This window comes from Manis pentadactyla, chromosome 8 (genome assembly GCF_030020395.1).
Source record: "Manis pentadactyla isolate mManPen7 chromosome 8, mManPen7.hap1, whole genome shotgun sequence".
Taxonomy (NCBI): Eukaryota; Metazoa; Chordata; class Mammalia; order Pholidota; family Manidae; genus Manis; species Manis pentadactyla.
Window position 1 is genome coordinate 52,342,107 of NC_080026.1, and position 23,120 is coordinate 52,365,226.

The 23,120-nt window shown below is 36.5% G+C and overlaps 1 protein-coding gene and 1 non-coding gene across 7 annotated transcripts in view; both read right to left on the reverse strand.

Annotated features, from left to right (window-relative positions):
- ARID4B (AT-rich interaction domain 4B) overlaps positions 1–23,120 on the reverse strand; it is a 169,228-nt gene that overhangs the window by 22,227 nt on the left and 123,881 nt on the right. For all 6 annotated transcript variants that reach the window (XM_036919279.2, XM_057505734.1, XM_057505733.1 and 3 more), the window contains 2 exons: positions 18,767–18,851; positions 16,145–16,337 (listed from right to left, as the gene is read on the reverse strand). In XM_036919279.2, coding sequence (XP_036775174.2) covers positions 16,145–16,337; positions 18,767–18,851 — 278 coding nt within the window. The remainder of the gene's footprint in view (positions 1–16,144; positions 16,338–18,766; positions 18,852–23,120) is intronic.
- On the reverse strand, positions 5,257–5,363 carry LOC118929347 (U6 spliceosomal RNA). The gene has a single exon (XR_005031557.1). It is a non-coding gene; the product is annotated as a U6 spliceosomal RNA (small nuclear RNA).

Consider the following 23,120-nt stretch of genomic DNA (forward strand, 5'->3'; position numbering starts at 1 on the left):
AATATAACTTTCCAAGATTGACCCAGGAAGAAACAGAAAATCTAAACAGACCAATTACCAGCAACGAAATTGAAGTGGTAATCAAAAAACTACCAAAGAACAAAACCCCCAGGCCAGATGGATTTACCTCGGAATTTTATCAGACATACAGGGAAGACATAATACCCATTCTCCTTAAAGTTTTCCAAAAAATAGAGGAGGAGGGGATACTCCCAAACTCATTCTATGAAGCTAACATCACCCTAATACCAAAACCAGGCAAAGACCCCACCAAAAAAGAAAACTACAGACCAATATCCCTGATGAACGTAGATGCAAAAATACTCAACAATATATTAGCAAACCGAATTCAAAAATACATCAAAAGGATCATACACCATGACCAAGTGGGATTCATCCCAGGGATGCAAGGATGGTACAACATTCGAAAGTCCATCAACATCATCCACCACATCAACAAAAAGAAAGACAAAAACCACATGATCATCTCCATAGATGCTGAAAAAGCATTTGACAAAGTTCAACATCCATTCATGTTAAAAACTCTCAGCAAAATGGGAATAGAGGGCAAGTACCTCAACATAATAAAGGCCATCTATGATAAACCCACAGCCAACATTATATTGAACAGCGAGAAGCTGAAAGCATTTCCTCTGAGATCGGGAACTAGACAGGGATGCCCACTCTCTCCACTGTTATTTAACATAGTACTGGAGGTCCTAGCCACGGCAATCAGACAAAATAAAGAAATACAAGGAATCCAGATTGGTAAAGAAGAAGTTAAACTGTCACTATTTGCAGATGACATGATACTGTACATAAAAAACCCTAAAGACTCCACCCCAAAACTACTAGAACTGATATCGGAATACAGCAAAGTTGCAGGATACAAAATCAAGACACAGAAATCTGTGGCTTTCCTCTACGCTAACAATGAAGCAACAGAAAGAGAAATCAGGAAAACAACTCCATTCACAATTGCATCAAAAAAAATAAAATACCTAGGAATAAACCTAACCAAAGAAGTGAAAGACTTATACTCTGAAAACTACAAGTCACTCTTAAGAGAAATTAAAGGGGACACTAACAGATGGAAACTCATCCCATGCTCGTGGCTAGGAAGAATTAATATCGTCAAAATGGCCATCCTGCCCAAAGCAATGTACAGATTTGATGCAATCCCTATGAAACTACCAGCAACATTCTTCAATGAACTGGAACAAATAATTCAAAAATTCATATGGAAACACCAAAGACCCCGAATAGCCAAAGCAATCCTGAGAAAGAAGAATAAAGTTGGGGGGATCTCACTCCCCAACTTCAAGCTCTACTATAAAGCCATAGTAATCAAGACAATTTGGTACTGGCACAAGAACAGAGCCACAGACCAATGGAACAGACTAGAGAATCCAGACATTAACCCAGACATATATGGTCAATTAATATTTGATAAAGGAGCCATGGACATACAATGGCGAAATGACAGTCTCTTCAACAGGTGGTGCTGGCAAAACTGGACAGCTACATGTAGGAGAATGAATCTGGACCATTGTCTAACCCCATATACAAAAGTAAACTCAAAATGGATCAAAGACCTGAATGTAAGCCATGAAACCATTAAACTCTTGGAAGAAAACATAGGCGAAAACCTCTTAGACATAAACATGAGTGACCTCTTCTTGAACATATCTCCCCGGGCAAGGAAAACAACAGCAAAAATGTGTAAGTGGGAGTATATTAAGCTGAAAAGCTTCTGTACAGCAAAAGACACCATCAATAGAACAAGAAGGATCCCTACAGTATGGGAGAATATATTTGAAAATGACACATCCGATAATGGCTTGACGTCCAGAATATATAAGGAGCTCACACGCCTCAACAAACAAAAAACAAATAACCCAATTAAAAAATGGGCAGAGGAACTGAACACACAGTTCTCCAAAAAAAGAAATACAGATGGCCAACAGACACATGAAAAGATGCTCCACATCGCTAATTATCAGAGAAATGCAAATTAAAACTACAATGAGGTATCACCTCACACCAGTAAGGATGGCTGCCATCCAAAAGACAAACAACAACAAATGTTGGCGAGGCTGTGGAGAAAGGGGAACCCTCCTACACTGCTGGTGGGAATGTAAACTAGTTCAACCATTGTGGAAAGCAGTATGGAGGTATATCAAAATGCTCAAAACAGACTTACCATTTGACCCAGGAATTGCACTCCTAGGAATTTACCCTAAGAACGCAGCAATCAAGTTTGAGAAAGACAGATGCACCCCTATGTTTATTGCAGCACTATTTACAATAGCCAAGAATTGGAAGCAACCTAAATGTCCATCAATAGATGAATGGATAAAGAAGATGTGGTACATATACACAATGGAATACTACTCAGCCATAAGAAAAGGGCAAATCCAATCATTTGCAGCAACATGGATGGAGCTGGAGGGTATTATGCTCAGTGAAACAAGCCAAGCGGAGAAAGAGAAATACCAAATGATTTCACTTATCTGTGGAATATAAGAACAAAGGAAAAACTGAAGGAACAAAACAGCAGCAGAATCACAGAACTCAAGAATGGACTAACAGGTACCATAGGGAAAGGGACTGGGGAGGATGGGTGGGTAGGGAGGGATAAGGGGGGGAGAAGTAGGGGGGTATTAAGATTAACATACATGGGGGGGTAGGAGAAAAGGGAGGGCTGTACAACACAGAGAAGGCAAGTAGTGATTCTACAACATTTTGCTATGCTGATGGACAGTGACTGTAAAGGGGTTTATAGGGGAGACCTGGTATAGGGGAGAGCCTAGTAAACATAATATTCGTCATGTAAGTGTAGATTAGTGATGACAAAAAGAAAGCAAAAAAAAAAAAAAAAAAAAAGGGCAGTTCCTGTGTGGTAACCTCCAACGAGTTCTACACAAGGGTATAAAGGGCATATAAAAGTGTAGGCAAAGGGTCTGTTTGTGTTTATACAGAGGATCAAAGCCTAATTGGGCTATCCCGAAAATGAACTAAGATACGATATGAAAAAGAACTTCCAACATCTGCACTCTCTGGAAGACTCATGCCAGAAGATGATCATCAAAAAACCCCAACAAAGATCCACGCACTGCTACAGCTGTAGATGCACTCATCCCACCAGTTCCTGGACTTGCCATGGGAATGAGGAAGGAGATATCTAAGCTGGCCTGTGCATACAGTAAAACAACAAATTTGACTGGATCTATACTGTTGGAACTCAACCAAGAATTTGGAGAAGTGCAAATTGTAGCGCTCCAAAGTCTTACAACTACAGACTATTTACTGTTAAAAGAACATATGGCATGTGAACAGCCCCCAGGAATGGGTTGTTTTAATTTGTCTGATTTCTCTCAGACTGTTCAAGTTCAGTTGGACAATACCCACCATATCATAGATAAGTTTTCACAAATGCCTAAGGTGCCTAACTGGTTTTCTTGGTTTCACTGGAGATGGCTGGTAATTACAGATATGCTTTGGTTATGTAACTATACTCCTATTATGTTAATGTGTGTGCGCAATTTAAGTAGTAGCTTAAAACCTATATATGCTGAAGTAACTCTACAAGAAGATATGTCAAAGAAATAATCAATCTTCCCATGTTTTCTTTCGTCTGCTACTTCTATAGCTTTTCTTCTTCCTTCCTAATTACAACCCTTAAATAGAATTCGTGCCTCATATCAAATTTACCGAGTATCATAACTCCTCCAAGTGGTAAAGATACCTCAAGACAAATGCTGGGCATAGAAGCCACAGGGCATAAATATGCAAAGAAGTAAAAAGCTAACCTTTTCAAACAATAAGGCTTCCCTCTCACTTACCAACTTCACATTTCCCTGTATGGCCCCGGAAGATGACTGGTTAGCCAGAGACGGGTAAGATTCCTCAAGGGAGGAACAACCTAAGACAGGCACAGTCGCAGGGGGGCCATCAGGTGAGAAATTGGGGATCAACAGAGGTGAGGCTTAGAACCTCACCCCCCCTGTTCTGAGAGAAATCTTCTGCATACGTGGATGTTTTATTGCCCTGGTCTAGCTTGGATTAACACATAGTCTACAGGCACACACCTGATCATCTACATTTGCTCTCTTACAACACTAAACTATGTTTTCTACCTGTATCTTGTATCTACCTACCACTTCAGCATTTTATTAAAAATAGTAATAATAAAGAGAGAAATGTGGTATCCACATATAAATCAAGTATAAAAACCAAATGAGTATTCATATTTGAACTGACTGTTTAGAGTTCATAATGCATGAGCAAAACCGAAAGTTTCTGTGATGACTGCCCTTGTACTGTTCACTATGTAACTTATTCATTATGTAAGAATTTGTTCTACATGTAAGAACTTGTTTGTTATGCCTCAGAAGATTGGAGACTGACGAAAATTAGGCTTGGGGTGGATTAATGATTGTGCATTGAGCATTGACTCCCCTATACAGAATTTTATTGTCGTTAACAACCATTTGATCAATAAATATGAGAGATGCCCTCACAAAAAAAAAAAAAAAAAAAAAAAAGGACAGACTTCCAGTGGTAAAATAAATAAGTAACCGGGATGTAATGTATAGCATAAGGAATATAGTCAAGATATTGTAACAGCTTGGTAGGGTGATAGCTGGAACCTAGAATTATGTATATAAATGTTCTACCACTGTGTTGCACACTTGAAACTAATGTAATGTAATACTGTGCGTCAACTACCCTTCAATAAAAAATATTAAAAAAAAAAAAAAAGTCGTTAACAGATGGCATCATTGTCCTGTTCCTGATATTCCAGGAAAAGCTTTCAGCTTTTCGCCATTGAGTATAATGTTAGCTGCGGACTTTTCACATACAGCAGTTATTATGTTGAGGTATGTGTCTTTTACAACCATTCTATTTAGAGTTTCTATAATGAACGATGTTGAATTTCTTGTCAAATGCTTTTTCAGCATCTACTGACATGATCATATGGTTTTTATACATCCTTTTGTTAAAACGGTGTATCATGTTGATTGCTTTATGAATACTGTACCACTATGCATGACTGGAATGAATTCCAATTGGTCATGATGGATGATCCTTTTGATGTATTTTTTAATTCATTTTGTTCATATTTTGTTGAGAATTTCTACATCTATGTTCACCAGGCATATTGTTCTGTAGTTATCTTTTTTGTATTGTCTTTGCCTCTTTTTGGCATTAAAGAATGAATTTGGAAGAAATCCCTCCTCTCAAAACTTTAAAAAAAATATGGAATGCTTCACGAATTTGTATATCATTCTACCACAGGGGCCATACAAATCTTCTCTTTATTGTTCCAATTTTAGTATATGTGCTGTTGAAGCGAGCACCCGCCTCTCATATTTTTTGGAATACTTTAACAAGCATGAGTATCAGCACTTCTTTAAATGTTTGGTAGAATTCGGCTGTGAAGCCATCTGGTCCTGGATTTTTTTCTTGAGAGTTTTTTGATTGCTAATTCCATTTCATTACTGGTACTCAGTCTGTTCAGATTTTGTTTATTCCTGGGGAAGTCTTCAAAGATTGCATGTTGCTAGGAATTTGTCCATTCCTTCTAGGTTGTCCAATTTATTGGCATATAATTTTTCATAGAATTCTCTAATGATTCTTTGAATTTCTCTGCTGTCAGGTTAGCTTCTTGTTCATATCTGATTATGTTTCCAACCTCTTTTTTTCTTGATAAATCTGGTTAAGAGGTTTGTCTATTTTCTTTATCTTCAGGAAAAACCAGCTCTTAGTTTCACTGATATTTTCTATTGTTTTCTTATTCTTGATTTTATTTATTTCTGCTCTATTTATTATGTCCCTCCTACTAACACTGGGTTTTGTTTATCTAATTCCTTTAGTTGTGAGGACAGAGTGTTCTTGTTTCTGGAGGTAGGACTATATTACTATGTACTTCTCTCACACAGCCACTTTTGCTGAACCCCACATATTTTGAAACATTGTGTTTCCATTTTCATTTGCTTCCATGTATTGTTTGATTTCCTCTTTGATCCATTATTTGGAAGTATGTGGTTTAGCCTCCACTTTCTTGTTTTCCTGGGGGGAGCAGTTTCCTGATGTAATTTGATTTCAAGTCTCATACGATTCTGGTCTGAAGAGATGTTTGCTAGAATTTCCACCTTTTTTAATTGTTTGAGGCTCCTTTTCTGTCCTAATATGTGATCTATCCTGGAGAACAATCCATGTGCATTTGAGAAAAATATGTTCTGATGCTTTGGGTAGAATGTTCTGTAGGTATGTTAAGTCCACCTGGTCTGATGTATTGTTCAATGCTTCTGTCTCCTTGTTTATTTTCCTTTCTCTTTACTTTCCTACCACTAATATACAATTACATGAACAACAAATGGTTGCTAGACTCCCCCTATTATCAACTCACAACCACATACCCCATTACAGTCACTGTACATCAGTGTAGTGAGATGCTGTAGAATCACTACTTCTCTTATCTGTGTTACACTGCTTCCCCTGTGTCCCCCTGCTACATTATATGTGCTAATCGCTAAGCCCATATTGCCTCTTTATCCCTCCCTTTCCACGATCCTCCCCAATCCCTTTCCCTTTGGTAGCTGTTAGTCCATTCTTGGGTTCTGTGAGTCTGCTGCTGTTTTGTTCCTTCAGTTTTTGCTTTGTTCTTATTTTCCACAGATGAGTGAAATCATTTGATAGTTGTCTTTTCCTGCCTGGCTTATTTCACTGAGCATAATACCCTCTAGCTCTATCCATGTTGTTGCAAATGGTAGGATTTGTTTTCTTCTTATGGCTGAATAATAGTCCATTGTGTATATGTACCACACATCTTTATCCATCCATCTACTTAGGGAGCTTCCATTTCTCGGCTGTTGTAAATAGTGCTGTGATAAACATAGGGGTGCATATGTCTTTTTCAAAATGGCTGCTGCATTCTTAGGGTAAATTCCTATAAGTGGAATTCCTGGGTCAAATGGTATTTCTATTTTGAGTTTTTTGAGGAACCTCCATACTGCTTTCCACAATGGTTGAGCTAAATTACATTCCCACCAGCAGTGTAAGACGGTTCTCCTTTCTCCACATCCTCGACAACATTTGTTATTCTTTTATCTTTTTGATGTTGGCCATCCTAACGGGTATGAGGTGATATTTCATTGTGGTTTTAATTTGCATTTATCTGATGATTAGTGATGTGGAGCATCTTTTCATGTGCCTGTTGGCCATCTGAAGTCTTCTGTGGAGAAGAACTTATCCACCTCCTCTGCCTATTTTTTAATTGGCTTATTTGTTTCTGTTTGTTGAGGTGTGTGAGCTCTTTATATAATTTGGATGTTAACCCTTTATCAGATGTCACTTATGAATATATTCTCCCATACAGTAGGATGTCTTTTTGTTGTACTGATGGTGTCCCTTGTTGTACAGAAGGTTTTTAGTTTGATACAGTCCCACTTGTTCATTTTTGCTTTTGTTTCCCTTGTCCAGGGAGATACGTTTATGAAGAAGTTGCTCATGTTTATGTCCAAGAGATATTTCCCTATGTTTTTTTTAAAGAGTTTTATGGTTTCATGACTTACATTGAGGTATTTGATCCATTTCGAGCTTACTTTTGTGTATGGGGTTTGACAATAATTCAGTTTTATTCTCTTACACGTAGCTGTCTAGTTTTGTCAACACCAGCTGTTGAAGAGGATATCATTTCCCCATTGTATATCCATGGCTCCTTTATCATATATTAATTGGCCATATATTCTTGGGTTTGTATCTGGGATCTCTAATCTGTTCCACTGGTCTGTGGGTCTGTTCTTGTGCCAGTATCAAATTGTCTTGATTACTGTGGCTTTGTAGTAGAGCTTGAAGTCAGGGAGTGTAAATCCCCCCCACTTTATTCTTCCTTCTCAGGACTGATTTGGCTTTCGGGGTCTTTTGCTGTTCCATATGAATTTTAGAACTATTTGCTCTAGTTCATTAAAGAATGCTGTTGGTATTTTGATAGGGATTGCACTGAATATGCAGATTGCTTTAGGCAGGATGGCCATTTTGACAATATTAATTCTTTCTACCCATGAGCACAGGATGTGTTTCCATTTATTACTATCCTTTTTAATTTCTCTCATGAGTGTCTTGTACTTTTCAGAGTATAGGTCTTTCGCTTCCTTGGTTAGGTTTCTTCACAGGTATTTTATTCTTTTTGACGCTATTGTGAATGAAAGTGTTTTCCTGATTTCTCTTTCTGCTAGTTCATCATTAGTGTATAGGAATGCAACAGATTTCTGTGTATTAATTTTGTATCCTGCAACATTGCTGAATTCAGATATTAGATACAGTAGTTTTGGAGTGGATTCTTTAGGGTATTTTATGTACAATATCATGTCATCTGCAAACAGGGACAGTCTGACCTCTTCCTTACCAATCTGGATGCCTTTTATTTCTTTGTGTTGTCTGACTGCCATGGGTAGGACATCCAGAACTAGGGTGAATAAAAGTGGGGAGAGTGGGCATCCTTGTCTTATTACCAATCTTAAAGGAAAAGCTTTCAGCTTCTCACTGTTAAGTATGATGTTGGCTGTGGGTTTGTCATATATGGCCTTAATTATGTTCAGGTACTTGTCCTCTATACCCATTTTGTTGAGAGTTTTTATAATGAATGGATGCTGAATTTTGTCAAATGCTTTTTCTGCATCTATGGAGATGATCATGTGTTGTTTTCCTTCTTTTTGTTGATGTGGTGGGTGGTGTTTATGGATTTTCGAGGGTTGTAACATCCTTGCATTCCTGGCCTGAATCCCACTTGATCATGATGGATGATCTTTTTAATGTATTTTTGAATTCAGAGTTCTAATATTTTGTTGAGCATTTTTCCATCTATGTTTATCAGGGATATTGGTCTGTAATTTTCTTTTTTTGTGGTGTCTTTTCCTGGCTTTGGTATTAGAGTGATGTTGGACTCACAGAATGAGTTTGGGAGTATTCCCTCCTCTTCTACTTTTTGGATAACTTTAAGGAGGATGGGTATTAGCTCTTCTTAAATGTTTGATAAAATTCAGCAGTGAAACCACCTGGTCCAGAAGTTTTGCTCTTATGTAGTTTTTTCATTACCAATTCAATTTCCTTGCTGGTAATTGGTCTATTCAGATTTTCTGCTTCTTCCTGGGTCAGCCTTGGAAGGTTGTATTTTTCTAGAAAGTTGTCCATTTCTTCTAGGTTATCCAGTTTGTTACCATATAATTTTTCATAGTATTCTCTCTTAAATCTTTATATTTCTGTGGTGTCCATAGTGATTTTTCCTTTCTCATTTCTGATTCTGTTTATTTGTGTAGACTCTCTTTTTTTCTTGATAAGTCTGGCTAGGGGTTTATGTATTTTATTTATTTTCTCAACAAACCAGCTCTTGCTTTCATTGATTCTTTCCATTGTTTTATTCTTCTTGATTTTATTTATTTTTGCTCTAATCTTTATTATGTCCCTCCTTCTACTGACTTTGGGCCTCATTTGTTCTTCCTTTTCTAGTTTCATTAATTGTGAGTTTAGACTGCTCATATGGGATTGTTCTTCTTTCCTGAGGTAGGCATGTATTGCAATATACTTCCCTCTCAGCATGGCATTCACTGCATCCCACAGATTTTCAGTGTTCAATTATTTTTGTCATTTGTCTCTATATATTGCTTCATCTCTGCCTTCATTTGGTCATTGATCCATTGATTATTAAAGAGCATGTTATTAAGCCTCCATGGGTTGGTAGGCTTTTACATTATCTTTGTGTAATTTATTTCTAGTTTCATATCTTTGTGTCTGAGAAGCTGGTTGGTACAATTTCAATCTTTTTAAATTTACTGAGGTTCTTTTTGTGGCCTAGTGTATGATCTATTATTGAAATTGATCCATGTACACTTGAGAAGAATGTGTATCCTGTTGCTTTTGAATGAAGTGTTCTGTAGATGTCGGTTAGGTCCATGTGTACTAATACATTCTTCAGTACCTCTGTCTCTTTACTTATTTTCTGTCTCCTTGATCTGTCCTTTGTAATGGGTGGTGTGTTGAAGTCTCTTAAAATGAATTCATTGTATTCTATTTCCCCCTTTAATTCTGTTAGTTGTTTCACATATGTAGATGATCCTGTGTTGGGTGCATAGATATTTGGAATAGTTATATCCTCTTGTTGGACTGACCCCTTTATCATTATGCAATGTCCTTCTTTGTCTCTCCTTAGTTCCTTTGTTTTGAAGTCTAATTTGACTGATACAAGCACTGCAACTCATGCTTTTTTCTCTCTATTAGTTGCATGAAATATCCTTTTCCATCCCTTTACTTTCAGTCTGTGTAAGTCTTTGGGTTTGAAGGGAATCTCTTGTAGGCAGCATACAGATGGGTCTTGTTTTTTTATCCATTCAGTTACTCTATGTCTTTTGATTGGTGCATTCAGACTGTTTCCATTTAGGGTGATTATCGATAGGTATGTACTTATTTCCATTGCAGGCTTTAGATTCATGGTTACCAAAGGTTCATGGGTAATTGCCTTACTATCTAACAGTCTAATTTAAGTCACTTCTTATGCTATTACAGACACAACATAAATGTTCGTTTTTTTTCCCCTCCTTTTTCTTTCTCCTCCATTCTTTATGTATTATGTATCATATTCTGTACTATTTGTCTATCCCTTGATTGAATTTGGGGGTATTTGATTTGTTTGCATCTGCTTAGTAATTAATTATTCTCCTTTGCTGTGGTTTTATTTCCCTGGTGACATCTATTTACCCTTAGGATTACTTCCATCTTTAGCAGTTCCTCCAAAATGCACTGTAGAGGTGGTTTGTGGCAGGTAAATTCTCTCAGCTTTTGCTTATCTGGAAATTGTTTAATCCCTCCTTCAAATTTAAAGGATAACCTTGCCAGGTAGAGTATTCTTGGTTCAAGGCCCTTCTGCTTCATTGCATTAAATATATCATGCCACTCCCTTCTGGACTGTAACGTTTCTGTTGAGAATTCTGATGATAGCCTGATGGGTTTTCCTTTGTATGTCATCTTTTATCTCTCTCTAGCTGCTTGTAAAAGTCTGTCTTTATCCTTGATCTTTGCCATTTTAATTATTATATGTCTTAATGTTGTTGTCTTCCTTGGGTCCTTTGTGTTGGGAGATCTGTGCACCTCCATGGCTTGAGAGACTATCTCCTTCTCCAGATTGGGGAAGTTTTCATCAATTACTTCCTCAATGACACTTTCTATGCCTTTTCCTCTCTCTTCTTCTTCTTCTGGTACCCCTAAAGTGCAGATATTGTCCCGTTTGGATTGGTTACACAGTTCTCTCAATATTCCTTCATTCTTAGAGATCCTGTTTTCTCTCTGTTCCTCACCTTCTTTGTATTCCTCTTCTCTAATTTCTATTCCATTTACTGTCTCTTATACTACATCTAATCTGCTTTTAAATCCCTCCATTGTATGTTTCATTTCAGATATGGAATATCTTAGTGATTGAATCTCTGACTTAAATTCATTCCTGAGTTCTTGAATATTTTTCTGTACCTCCATAAGAATGTTTATAATTTTTATTTTGAACTCTCTTTCAGGAAGATTGTTGAGTTCAGTTCCATTTGGCCCTTTTTCTGGGGTTTGTGAGATTTTGGTCTGAACCATGTTCTTTTGACGTTTCATATTACTATGTGGTGCCTTCTAGTGCCCAGAACCTCTAGTCTCTGGAGCTGCTCAGTCCCTAGAGTGAGGTTGGGCATTGTAGGGGAGCGGCGCTGGTGCCTGCAGGGAGGAAAGCACTGTTTCCTGATTCCCAGCTGCAGTGCCTGTGTCCAGTGTCAGAGCCAGTGGGCTGAGCACACAGGTGTAAGTCTCTGTGCTTGATGTCTCTAGCTGTTGTAGGTGGGGTCTCCCTCTGGCTGGCCTGATGCCAGCGCAGTGACTGCCAGTTTGTGAGCAGGTGTCAGCAGGCCAGGAGGAAGGTACAGCAGGCTGCATATCACAGTGGGTGGCCTCGGATCTGAGTGGCCAGCTGGGGGGATAGAGTGCCTGAAGCTCCCCAAAGTTCCCAACCTGCTGTGCAGAGTGGGCCAGGACAACTTTGTCCACCTATCCCTTCTCCCGTGCCACAAGGTCCAGGCAAACCCTGCCCCTTCAGCAGCCCTCTCACTGCTAGGAAGCTTCTCAGACCACCTGCCTTTCCTTTGTCCCAGAGCAGTTGGATGTGGATTCCCGTCCTCCACAAAAGGCCAGAATCTCAGTCCCTAAAGCACTCCGCCTGTCCCAGCTCCCCAACCCCAGCAATCTCCAGAACACCATACAGTGTAGGTCTGTGGTCCAAAGCAGACCTCCAGGGCTGGGTGTTCAGCAGTTCTAGACTTCCACCCCCTCTCCCCTCCATTTGTCTTCCTCCCACTGGTGAGCTGGGGTGGGGGAAGGGTTTGGGTCCCACCAGATCAAGTTTTTGTACGTTACCCTGTTTTGTGAGTTCTGCTCTGTTCTGAGGTCTGTATGCAGTCTGGTGCAGTCTTCTTTCCTGTTGCTGTTTTAGGACTAGTTGTTTTAACTATATTTTCACACTATATGTGGTTTTGGGAGGAATTCTCTGTCTCATCTCTCATGCTGCCATCTCGAATCCTTCTTATTTATTTTCTATCTGGATGGTCTATCTATTGATGTGAGGTGTTAAAGTCTCCTAATATGATTGTGCTGTTGTCTGTTTCTCCAATTAGGTCTGTTAGCATTTGTTTTATATATTTAGGTGCTCCTATGCTGGGTGCATAGATATTTACAATTGTTATATCCTCTTGTTGGAGTAACTCCTTTATCATTATGTAATGTCCTTCTTTGTCTCTTGTTACTTACTTTTTTATGAGGTTTATTTTGTCTGATATAAGTACTTCTACTCCTGCTTTTTTCTCCCTGTTTTTTGTATGAACTATCTTTTTCCATCCCTTCACTTTCAGTCTGTGTATGTCTTTAGGTCTAAAATGCATCTCTTGCAGGCAGCATACAGATGGGTCTTGTTTCTTTATCCATTCTGCCACCCTATGTCTTTTGATTGGTGCATTCAGTCCATTTACATTTAAGGTAATTATTGATAGGTATGTACTTGTCATTTTATTAATTGTCTTCTGGTTGTTTTTATAGTTCCTCTCTTTTCTGTTCTTCCTCTCTTATACTTTTGTTATTTGATGGTTTTCTTTAGTGTTATGTTTTGATTACTTTCTTGTTATTTTTTGTTTATCTATTGTAGGCTTTAGATTTGTTACCATAAAGTTCATAGTTTCCTAAATATGTAACAGTCTGTACTGAGTTGATGGTCACTTGATTTCAGACACATTCATAAAGTACTACTTATCTTCCTCCTCCTCCATGCTTTATGTATGTAATAGTCTACATCTTTTGTATATCCCTTGACTAATTTTGTATCTACTTGATTCTGTCTTAACTTCATATTTGCTCTATAAGTAACTGGTCTACTACCTTTACTGTAGGTTTACTTTCACTGATGAAAAACATATTTATACTTAAGAACATGTCCATCTAAAGAAGTTCCTTTAACATATCCCATAAGACTGCTTTAGTGGTGATGAATTGTTTTAGCCTTTTTCTGGGAAACTTTTAATCTCTCTTTCAATTCTGAATGATAACCTTGCTGGGTAGAGAATTCTTGATTGTAGGTTCTTCCCTTTCAATACTTTGAATATTTTATGTCACTCTCTTCTGGCCTGTAAAGTTTCTGCTGAGAAATCTGCTGATGGCCTTATGGGATTTCCCTGATAGGTAACTGTCTGCCTCTGTCTTGCTGCTTTTAAAATTCTCTGCTTATCTTTTATCCTTGCCAATTTAATTGCTATCCATCTTTGTCCTGTCTACCTGGGGTTCATCTTGTTAGGTGCTCTCTGTGCTTCCAGAACCTAGATGTCTATTTTCTTCCCCGATTGGCAAGATTTTCATCTATTATTTCTTCATAGAGAAGTTCTACTTCTTTGCCTCTCTTCTCCCTCTGGGGCCCCCATATTATTGGAATATTGTTTCATTTGGAGTTGTCGCACAGCTGTCTTAGCATCTTCTCAGTTTTAGAAATTCTTTTTTCTCTCTGTTCCTCAGCTTGGTTACTCTCTGTTCTCTACCTTCCATCACACTGATTCTTTCCTCTACTTCCAGCAATCTGCTATTTATTTCCTCTACTGTACTTTTTATTTCAGTTATTGTATTCTTCAGCTCTGAGTGGCTTTTTCACAATTTCTATCTCTCTGTTGTTGAAGTTCTCACTGAGATCACCAATTATTTTTCTCCAGTCCTGAGAGCATCTTTATGACTGTTACTTTGTACTCTTTAACAAGAAGATTGCTAATCTCCATTTTATGTAGATCTTTTTGTGCTGTTTTATCTCATTCTTTTGTTTGGTACATATTACTCTGTCTCTTGATTTTGTTTGTTTTTCTGTGTTCCTTTGTATTAGATAGATCAGTTATGCCTCCTGGTCTTGAAAGTAATGGCTTTATGAAGTGGGTGTCCTGTGATGTCCAGAAACTCAAGACTCTTTGCTCACCAGTGCATGGTTCTCTTTTGAGGCTGAGCCACAGTTGCTGTTGGTGGGCCGCAGATGGGACCTGTCTTTCTGTGTATCTGCTGGCAGTGACTGATCCCCACAGCTCGCCTCTGCATGCCCTTTGTGTAACATGAGGTGTTTCTGTTGGGATTTGTTGTGGACATGGCTGTGCTCTGTCTGCAGGTCAAAAACAGTACTGCTGCTGGGCTGAATATGTGGACAGATGGATACCCAGGGGAAAAATGCCAAGGAGCTGAGCTGCCCTTTTCAGTGTGGTCTTCTCTTCACCAGGTATAGATGGTCTGTGCTGCAGCCTTCAGGTTGTTTTCAGGGTTAGTTGTATTTGCTATAGTTGTTTCCTCAGTGTTTACATGGGAGAAGGGTTTCACCTTGCTATACTACTCCCATCATCTTTTCACTGCTACCTGAACCCCAGTGAGGAGCCCAAAAGGACTGGAGCTTCTGCAGTAAATGCTGTGAGCCAGACTCCTTAAACACAAGTAAAATTTGTGACAATTTGGAAGACATTTTTTTCTCTAGTTTACTTTAAGAACACAGTATATAATACATAACACATAAAGTGCTAATTGGCTATTTATCAGTAAGGCTTTGCTCTGGCCAACAGTTGTTACTAGTAGTTAAGTTTTGGGGGAGTCCAAAGTTATATGTGGATTTTCAACTGCACAGAGAGTTGGCACACCAGCCCCCCATTGTTTAAGGGTCAACTGTGTTTATATATATATGTATGTTTAATACAACTCTAAATAAAAGTAAAGGAATGATTAAAGATATAGTATTAATTACTTCTGGGGAAGACAGAATTCTTTTACATAAATATTCTTTCACCACTGTGGTAGACATACCAATGTTTATATTATATTTAAATTACATATATATTCTCCATATACTGTTCTGCATGTCTGCTACATTAGAAAATTACAAAAATGAACTTCAGAATATTTACAGCATTAAATAGATGAGTTCATATAAATCTCCATGTGAACTAAGAGACAAAAATAATTTCCATGACATCCAAAATAAATAAAAATCTACACTTTCTTACGTTATGAAAAATATAAAATATTTTCATGGAAATACATTATTTTACTTCATTTGGTAAATCGTATTTCCCCTTTTCTCTGACCACGAGATTTACTAAATCTCATCCTCCTATCCTCGTAACTTTTATTATTCAGAGTTACACTTCATTCTGCCTTAAATATTAAGTAATAATGTCATCATAAAAGAGATCATAACAGATAATCAGGGTAAGCAAACTCTGATATTCTTTACAAAAAATTAGATATAGTCTTATAATCTAATATTAAATAACACAAAGTATGCTTTACATGGCTACAGAAAGGATGGTACCTGATGAAAACACATTATCAGAAATATAGGATAAATGTTAAATTGTAGCCCCTAGAGTTACTAATAATAGAAATATTTCCAAGCCTCAATTAATGGCTGATTTTATTTCAAATATTAATAGAGGCAAGAAAATTCTGGTTCAATTAAAAGACAGAATTTGATCATATAAGAATTATCTTGATAGAATTTTACTTACAAAAACTAAAAACAAATACTTGCATGCAGCAGGATGTTTGTCATAGTTACCTTGAAGTCCATTTAGAATAGAAGTAATTTCTATGGATTTAATATGAGCTGTATCAGAGTTTTTGGCATCAGTAAGATCCAGTTTGGATACCATTTCAGGAGATGAATTTGTCTGAAATGGTGGTTTTGACAAGCGCCGAAGTTTACAGTTTTTAGGAGAATATTTTTCATCTTTTTCTTTGTCTAATTTATTCTAGGTTAAGGAAAAAAAGTATCTCATGTTAGCTGTAATTTATTTATAAGGCATTTAGTAGCAACAATGTTCATACTCACTTCAACTCAAAGTTATAGAATATATTATTAAATAACACAGAAAGAATACAAAATCCTCTCAACATAGCCAGAGATGTTTTTTCAATATTTCACAAATACTGCAGGATGAGCAAAAAGGTTTTGTCTAACATTTATATTTTAATAGTGGAAATAAGTTAGCCATCAGATAGGCAATTAAGACTAGCAAACCTCCATATTATTAACAATTGGTGTTACATGTCCTTCAAATGTAAATCACAGTAGGGTTAAATTAAATATTCATTTTTTTTTTTTAAAGAAACACAATTTCAACCTGGTAGTTTTAAAACCTATAACACTCTCAATATAAAATATGGGCTGGGAATGACAAAATTCTAAGCATCTTCATTCAGTTGACAGCTGGGAGTAACTCTGAACAAATGACCTACTGTAAGTCAAGCTGGGGGCAACCTTCCTGCCTCGTTCAAAAATTAATGATACAGGAAAAAAATGAGAAATTTTCTCAAATTGTTTACAAATAGATGAACAGAGCTAATAATATATTTCCTAGAAACAATTTTTGAAATTTACTTTAAATAATTTCATAGGAAAAATAATTTATATAAGCTCTCTAAAAGATGATGTAGAGCATGATGTATTAATAAACAATTCAGAAGTCCTGTTATATAGTCAGACTACAGAATCTGAGTAACTATTTTCACAATTCTCCTAAAATGGTACATAGCTAGTATCATTCTGGAAGCACAGAAGAGGAGTTACCTCATTGCATATAGGAAACTTCAGGAAATGGTACTTCAAGTATGGTCTCGGACCCAGCAACATTTAGTATCTTCTGGGAATTTGTTAAGTATGCAAACTCCTAGAACCAGCCTCACATGTAGTTAATAAGAAAGACTGAGTTTCAATAAATCCTCCCAGTGACTATGATACATGTTGAAGTGTGAGATCCACTGACTTATAGCATCTGGGCTTTATTCTCAGAATGCACTGAAAAAGCTTACATGTAGGTAGACTACCACTGCGGCCAGCCTTTTCACCACTTCATACCAGAGGTCATAATATACCGTATATTCTGAAGGCAGAAATAGTCTACCTCAAAATTCAAATATGGCTTTTAATTACTGTCAGAGGTGAGTAGTTCTCAGAGTCAGATGAGGTCAAGTGAGGGACGGGTATGCAATTATCAGAATACTATTTAGGAAGCTTTTTCAAAGTTCCCATGCCTCTTCCCTATGACCAGTAATTTTTAATATGCCTAGGACAGGTGAAGAACTGAACTGAGAAGTAAAGTATTTAGAAAAAATTCTCTAAGTAATATTCTAATATTGATTCTCCCACCCCTACCCTATCCTCTAAGAAATACTACTCCTAAAACTTGCTTTGTGTAAGGAAATTGACTTTTTAGTGCCATACAGAGAAAACTCTTCCAGTAGCTAAATACAGTGCTGAGTACAGCATGACTTCCATACTTTCCAATAAAGACCAAGAGTGAAGATGAGAAGTGGTGTGAGAAGTCCCGAGCTGTAGCTATTGGGATGCTATGCCAGAACTTTAATAACATGGACCCAATTTTATAATGAGAAAAGAAAAACCTGCTAGGAGAAAGCTTTTACTATTTGGTACCATTTAAGCAAGAAAGTAAACAGCGTGTCACTTTGAATATGAAGACTGAATTTCAGAAGAACTAGTAAACACCTCAACTATATATACCATCAATGTATAAAAAAATATTAAAAAGGTAAAAAATATCCTAAACCTAGTTAATGGTCTACTTTCTAGCAAAACATTGAAAAGATTTAGTCTTAGAATAAACAAGAGTACTTCTATTATACATAAAAACATTAACTTCCACAAGCTCATTAACACATTGATTCCCCACAGTATCTATCTAGAGTATGGCTAATAGGGTCTTATGAACATATTTCTACTCCACTACCTATAGAGTCAGATAAAGATGAACAGAAAAACAAGAGTTGTAGATAGGCTCTCCTCTGCCTCCAGCTGTCTCCTTTTGTTTATCTGAATAGCTTACAACTATCACAGTACCCCGGGGTTCCCATGCACACTACTTTACGGCTCCTCATTGAACACAAGAGGGGCCAGAAGAGGTTGAAATGGATAGGTGAAATCTGGCTGGCTGGCCTTACACAGTGTTGGAACTAAAAAAACCTCAAAGGTCATTCAGTACTATTTGCAAAGTGCCTTTCCACAAGCTGACAATATTAATTGTACCCAAATCTAGCATTTGATAAATTTTCTATTTCAAGAGAATATTTCCAACTCTAACACTAATATACCCACACTTAACATCATTTTGGAAGAAAATGTCTTTAATTAAGAGCTATGATGTATAGCAAAACAAGCACTTACCTTTATTTTCTTCCGATGTTTTATTTTTGGCACATTTTTATCAGCAGGTCTTACTATTTTATCTGCTTTAATCCATTCATCATATCTAAAATTAAAGGAAATTAAATATGTAAAACATATCACAGAAGTAACTATGCCATATTAATGGAAAACTCATAAATGTAACATTTTAGAATTGGAAAGGACCTTGGACATCATTCAGTTCAACTTCATGGTTCAGTGAAAAAAGCTACCAAGGACTGAAGAGAGATGAAGTGACTTGCTCAAGGATATAGTATCAGTTAGAGGCTGAGCCAAGACTAGAAAGCAGAATCTCTTGGCTCTTAGGCTAGCACTCCTTACTCTGCGACACCAGAGATAAACCAAATCTGTATAATAACTACTAAGATAAATCACAATATTTTCTATACATTCTTATTTATTTTCTTCTTAAGTAGGCAATTTTTTTCTAAACATATCAGGCAACTAAGGTGATATGCTCCAGTTTTAAATGGCACTGTGTAACAGAAGATCATAGTACTGTAACTTATAATCAATGCAAAATCACCTAAAAAAAATACCTTTTCATAAAATACTAGAAAAGCATTACTCTGCCAAGTTTTTCAACTATCTGAGATGCTTCCTACATGTGCAGACACTTCAAAGTCAACAGCTACGATGGCCTCTCTACTCAGTCTACATGATTTTATAGGGTACCAGTTACTACTGACTACAATAAAAAGCTATTTGTTTAAACCAAAAAAGGAAAACAGTTTATTTTTGTCAAAAACTCAGCCAGAAAAAAATAAACACTAAAAACAAATTAGCACAGAGAAGACAAGTAGTGATTCTATAGCATCTTACTATGCTGATGGACAGTGACTGTAATGGGGTATGTGGTGGGGACTTGATAATGGAGGGAATCTAGTAACCACAATGTTGCTCATGTAAGTGTATATTAATGATAACAAAATAAAATTTAAAAAAAGACTAATCAAGAAACAAAACAAATTAGCCTCTTTTTATGTTCAAAAGTTCCATACATTTATTGTGGAAAATGAAAAGCTCACTGACATTTTTAATTCCAGAACAAGAACAGCTGAAAATCACTTTTAAATTCAAATGTTCTCAGTATTAAAGGTACTAAATGAAGTAATAAAGTCAGGAAGTAAGTGGCTTGGGTCATGACCTGACTAATAAATTATATTTTTGCTCTAGAGTAGGACTGGAAAGTATTTATAACAACCATCAGAGGCAGAGTTACACTGCTGGTGCAAACTACTGGCTGCAGTAAAGCTGAGGGCTCAACCCCATGTAAGGGGCTATGTTTTTATCTATCTGCTGGAAGCTGTTGAAGGCCACTATAATCATTAGAGAGAATGAGGAAGGAATGCAAAGAGTTCTAGGAGTCTTTACATAATCTCTGCTAATTAGTTATGTGACTTTTTGGTCAAGCCATTCTCAACATCAGATTTAGTTTATTCTGTATCATAAAATTACATAACAATAAAATTAAGAAAAACATGCATATCACATGTTGTTTTTTGAGGATAAAATATCATTTTGAGAATAAAATATCATTCTTCTAAACACACTCAAATCCTTCTGGTAGTTATACCAGCACAGCAGCACCTACCTATTTATTTACAGTACTTTAAATTTTCCTATTACTACCAAAAATTGCATTCTGCTTAGGAAGAAAGCAGTTAGTTCATTCCAAAATTGAAGTAAAGGTGCTGAATGAACAGAAAACATTCTCGCCCTTTGCAAAAGTTGAATGTGAACTCTTAGAAGTTGCTCTTACTTGAATATAGTTCAGAAGTCAATGCTATGTACTTTGTTTAAAAGAAAACAAAACCAGCTATTTTCCTGAGATAAACTGAAGATTGTTCATAATGGTTACACACATTAACATTAGCTAAGCAAATATCTAACAGTATTTATCTTTCTTAACCAAAGAGTATCTGTTATGTACATAGTTTTATAATACCAAACATTTTTACTACCAAGAAGAAGAATGCTCTTCAATTTCAACTTGGGTTTTTGACATGAACTCTATTTCAAATTAGGGTAAAACAGTAGCTTTCAGTTTAACACTAGCACCATGATATTGTACATTTGAATATTTTACATGGAGCACCAAAGACATTAAACAAGCAAAAAAGTTACTGCCTCATCAAAATTTTCACTGGGATAAAGGAAGTTTTCTTTATGACTCAGAGACAATGTATGTTGCTTAAATCCTCTTAGGAACGAGATAGAAGGAACATATGCATAAATAAAATCATGGCTACTTGGTATGGTACAGGCTGATGCCCACTGCCAAAGCACCACCAGTTTACAGACACTATGTAGTAATTATTTTCTCCTCCACCCAACTGTAAAGTAAGGATGGTATGAGGGGAGTGGTTATCAGAAGAACTTTAGTGAATCTGGATGTGGAAAGAGTGTTAGACAAGGCAGGATACAAAAAAAGACAGATTTTGGAATTAGATAAAACAAACTACACACACTTGTAGAATATTTGAATAGGAGTAATTAAACATTGTGGTCTTACTATTCTGGACAACAATTTCAATTTAAAATTACTGAATATTCTGTATGGTTTTGGTGATTCCTGGAAAAATTCCTGAGATATGTTTCCTATCAGAATAATTACATGGTAATTAATGTATGGTTCTACAAATATTAGCTAATATTATGACTGCTTTATTTGCCCCTTTCTATTCTACTTTGTGAATGCTTTTTATTTGTTTGGGCATTCCCTCATTCTGACACTATTCTTTTAGATTTTTTTCTTTTCTCAGATTTATGCTCTATTTTTATAAAATGTGCAACACAATACTTTTACTGTTATTTAAATTAATAGACTTTAGAAGTAGGTCATGTCTTACAAATCTATCAACCAATTTATTTCACAGACTAAGAACACTCAAACCATGGAAGCCAAGTGTCCTTACAAGCAACAGGCTTGCCAGAAAAGAACTATGCACAGAGCCAGAGAAGGATCGGAAATCGACTGCCTGTTAAAGCAGTGGAATACCAGGATGAAGGTAGAGAGCACACCAGGTCCTATTCAGAGTAAGCACAGAAAAGAGTAACAGACCAGCAACTGAAAAAGCTTTATCAAAAATGTACCACCCATGGGAGAATGGGTGAAAACAATGTGTGAAAAGTTTGGTTTAAGTAGCCTTTTCAATTTACAAATGCCCTTACCAAATAAACAGTGGTTGAGACCACTGATATTGACAAATATTTAGTTGCCTGATTAATCTTACTAGGAAAAAAATGATCAGAAAATAAACTGATATCTATAACTGATCACTGTATTTTAAAAATAGGAAATGGGAATTTCTTTCTCTTTATGTAATAACTCAGTGTTAGTCAAGTGTTCTATTTTCTTTACAGAATACTTTCAAAGAACAGGAAAAGAGAGAAACATAAATTCATGTGAGAAAAAAACAAAACCCAGTGCCAAAAAAAACCAACATTCCTTGTAGACAACAGCAAGGCCACTTAAAATTTTGATTTTACTAGTGCCAGTTAATTTAAATAAAAGAGGCAATATTATTGGGTCAAGAGTTCTGATTTCCTATCCAATACCAAGAATAAAGACTTGAATGAAGGGAATTTAGTTCAGAATTACAAGAAAAAGCTGCAGTTGATGCTGTTTATTCTATATAAATGTAGACTTTTTATAAAGTACATTTAATATATATTAAAAAGGGACTATAATATATTTACTTTAGGCATAACAGATAAAGTAGTCAATGAAGATAGAAAATGGGAAAATTTAGTTCAAATACCATAAAACCTGAAATTACTGAGAATTGGCAAAGAGTAGAAAATTGCAGCTAAGACACATAAAATAATAAAGCATTTCTCAATCTCATCCCTCGAGATAGTCTTAAAAAAAAATAAGAATCTTAATAACTAAGTCAACTACAAAGTTTTGGTTTTAAAATGCTTCTAGTCCTTTTCTCAGACAGCCCCAAATGCATGCACATGCAGTCCTTCCCTCAGCTGTAATGGCCACCCCTGCCCAGGGACTCTTCAATATCTTGACTCTGCTTTAAGTATCAGAGAGAATCAAGACATTAGAGTGCATATTTTGATAGGGGTCTCTCTACTGCACAGGAAGAACACTACTTAATGGATATTTAGGGCAACAGGTCTTCAGAGAAACTTTGTTAAATACCTAGGTTTCTCTCCAAGGATAGCAGGCCTACTGCTGTCAACTATTATGTTTAGTGATAGTCTAACTTGAGAACTAGGAGAGAAATTTAAGCTAAGTGCTTGGCCTACCAACAAAATGACTTGCAACTTTAGATCCAAGCGATAGAGTTTTATAAGAATGTCTGAGGAAAACCAGGAA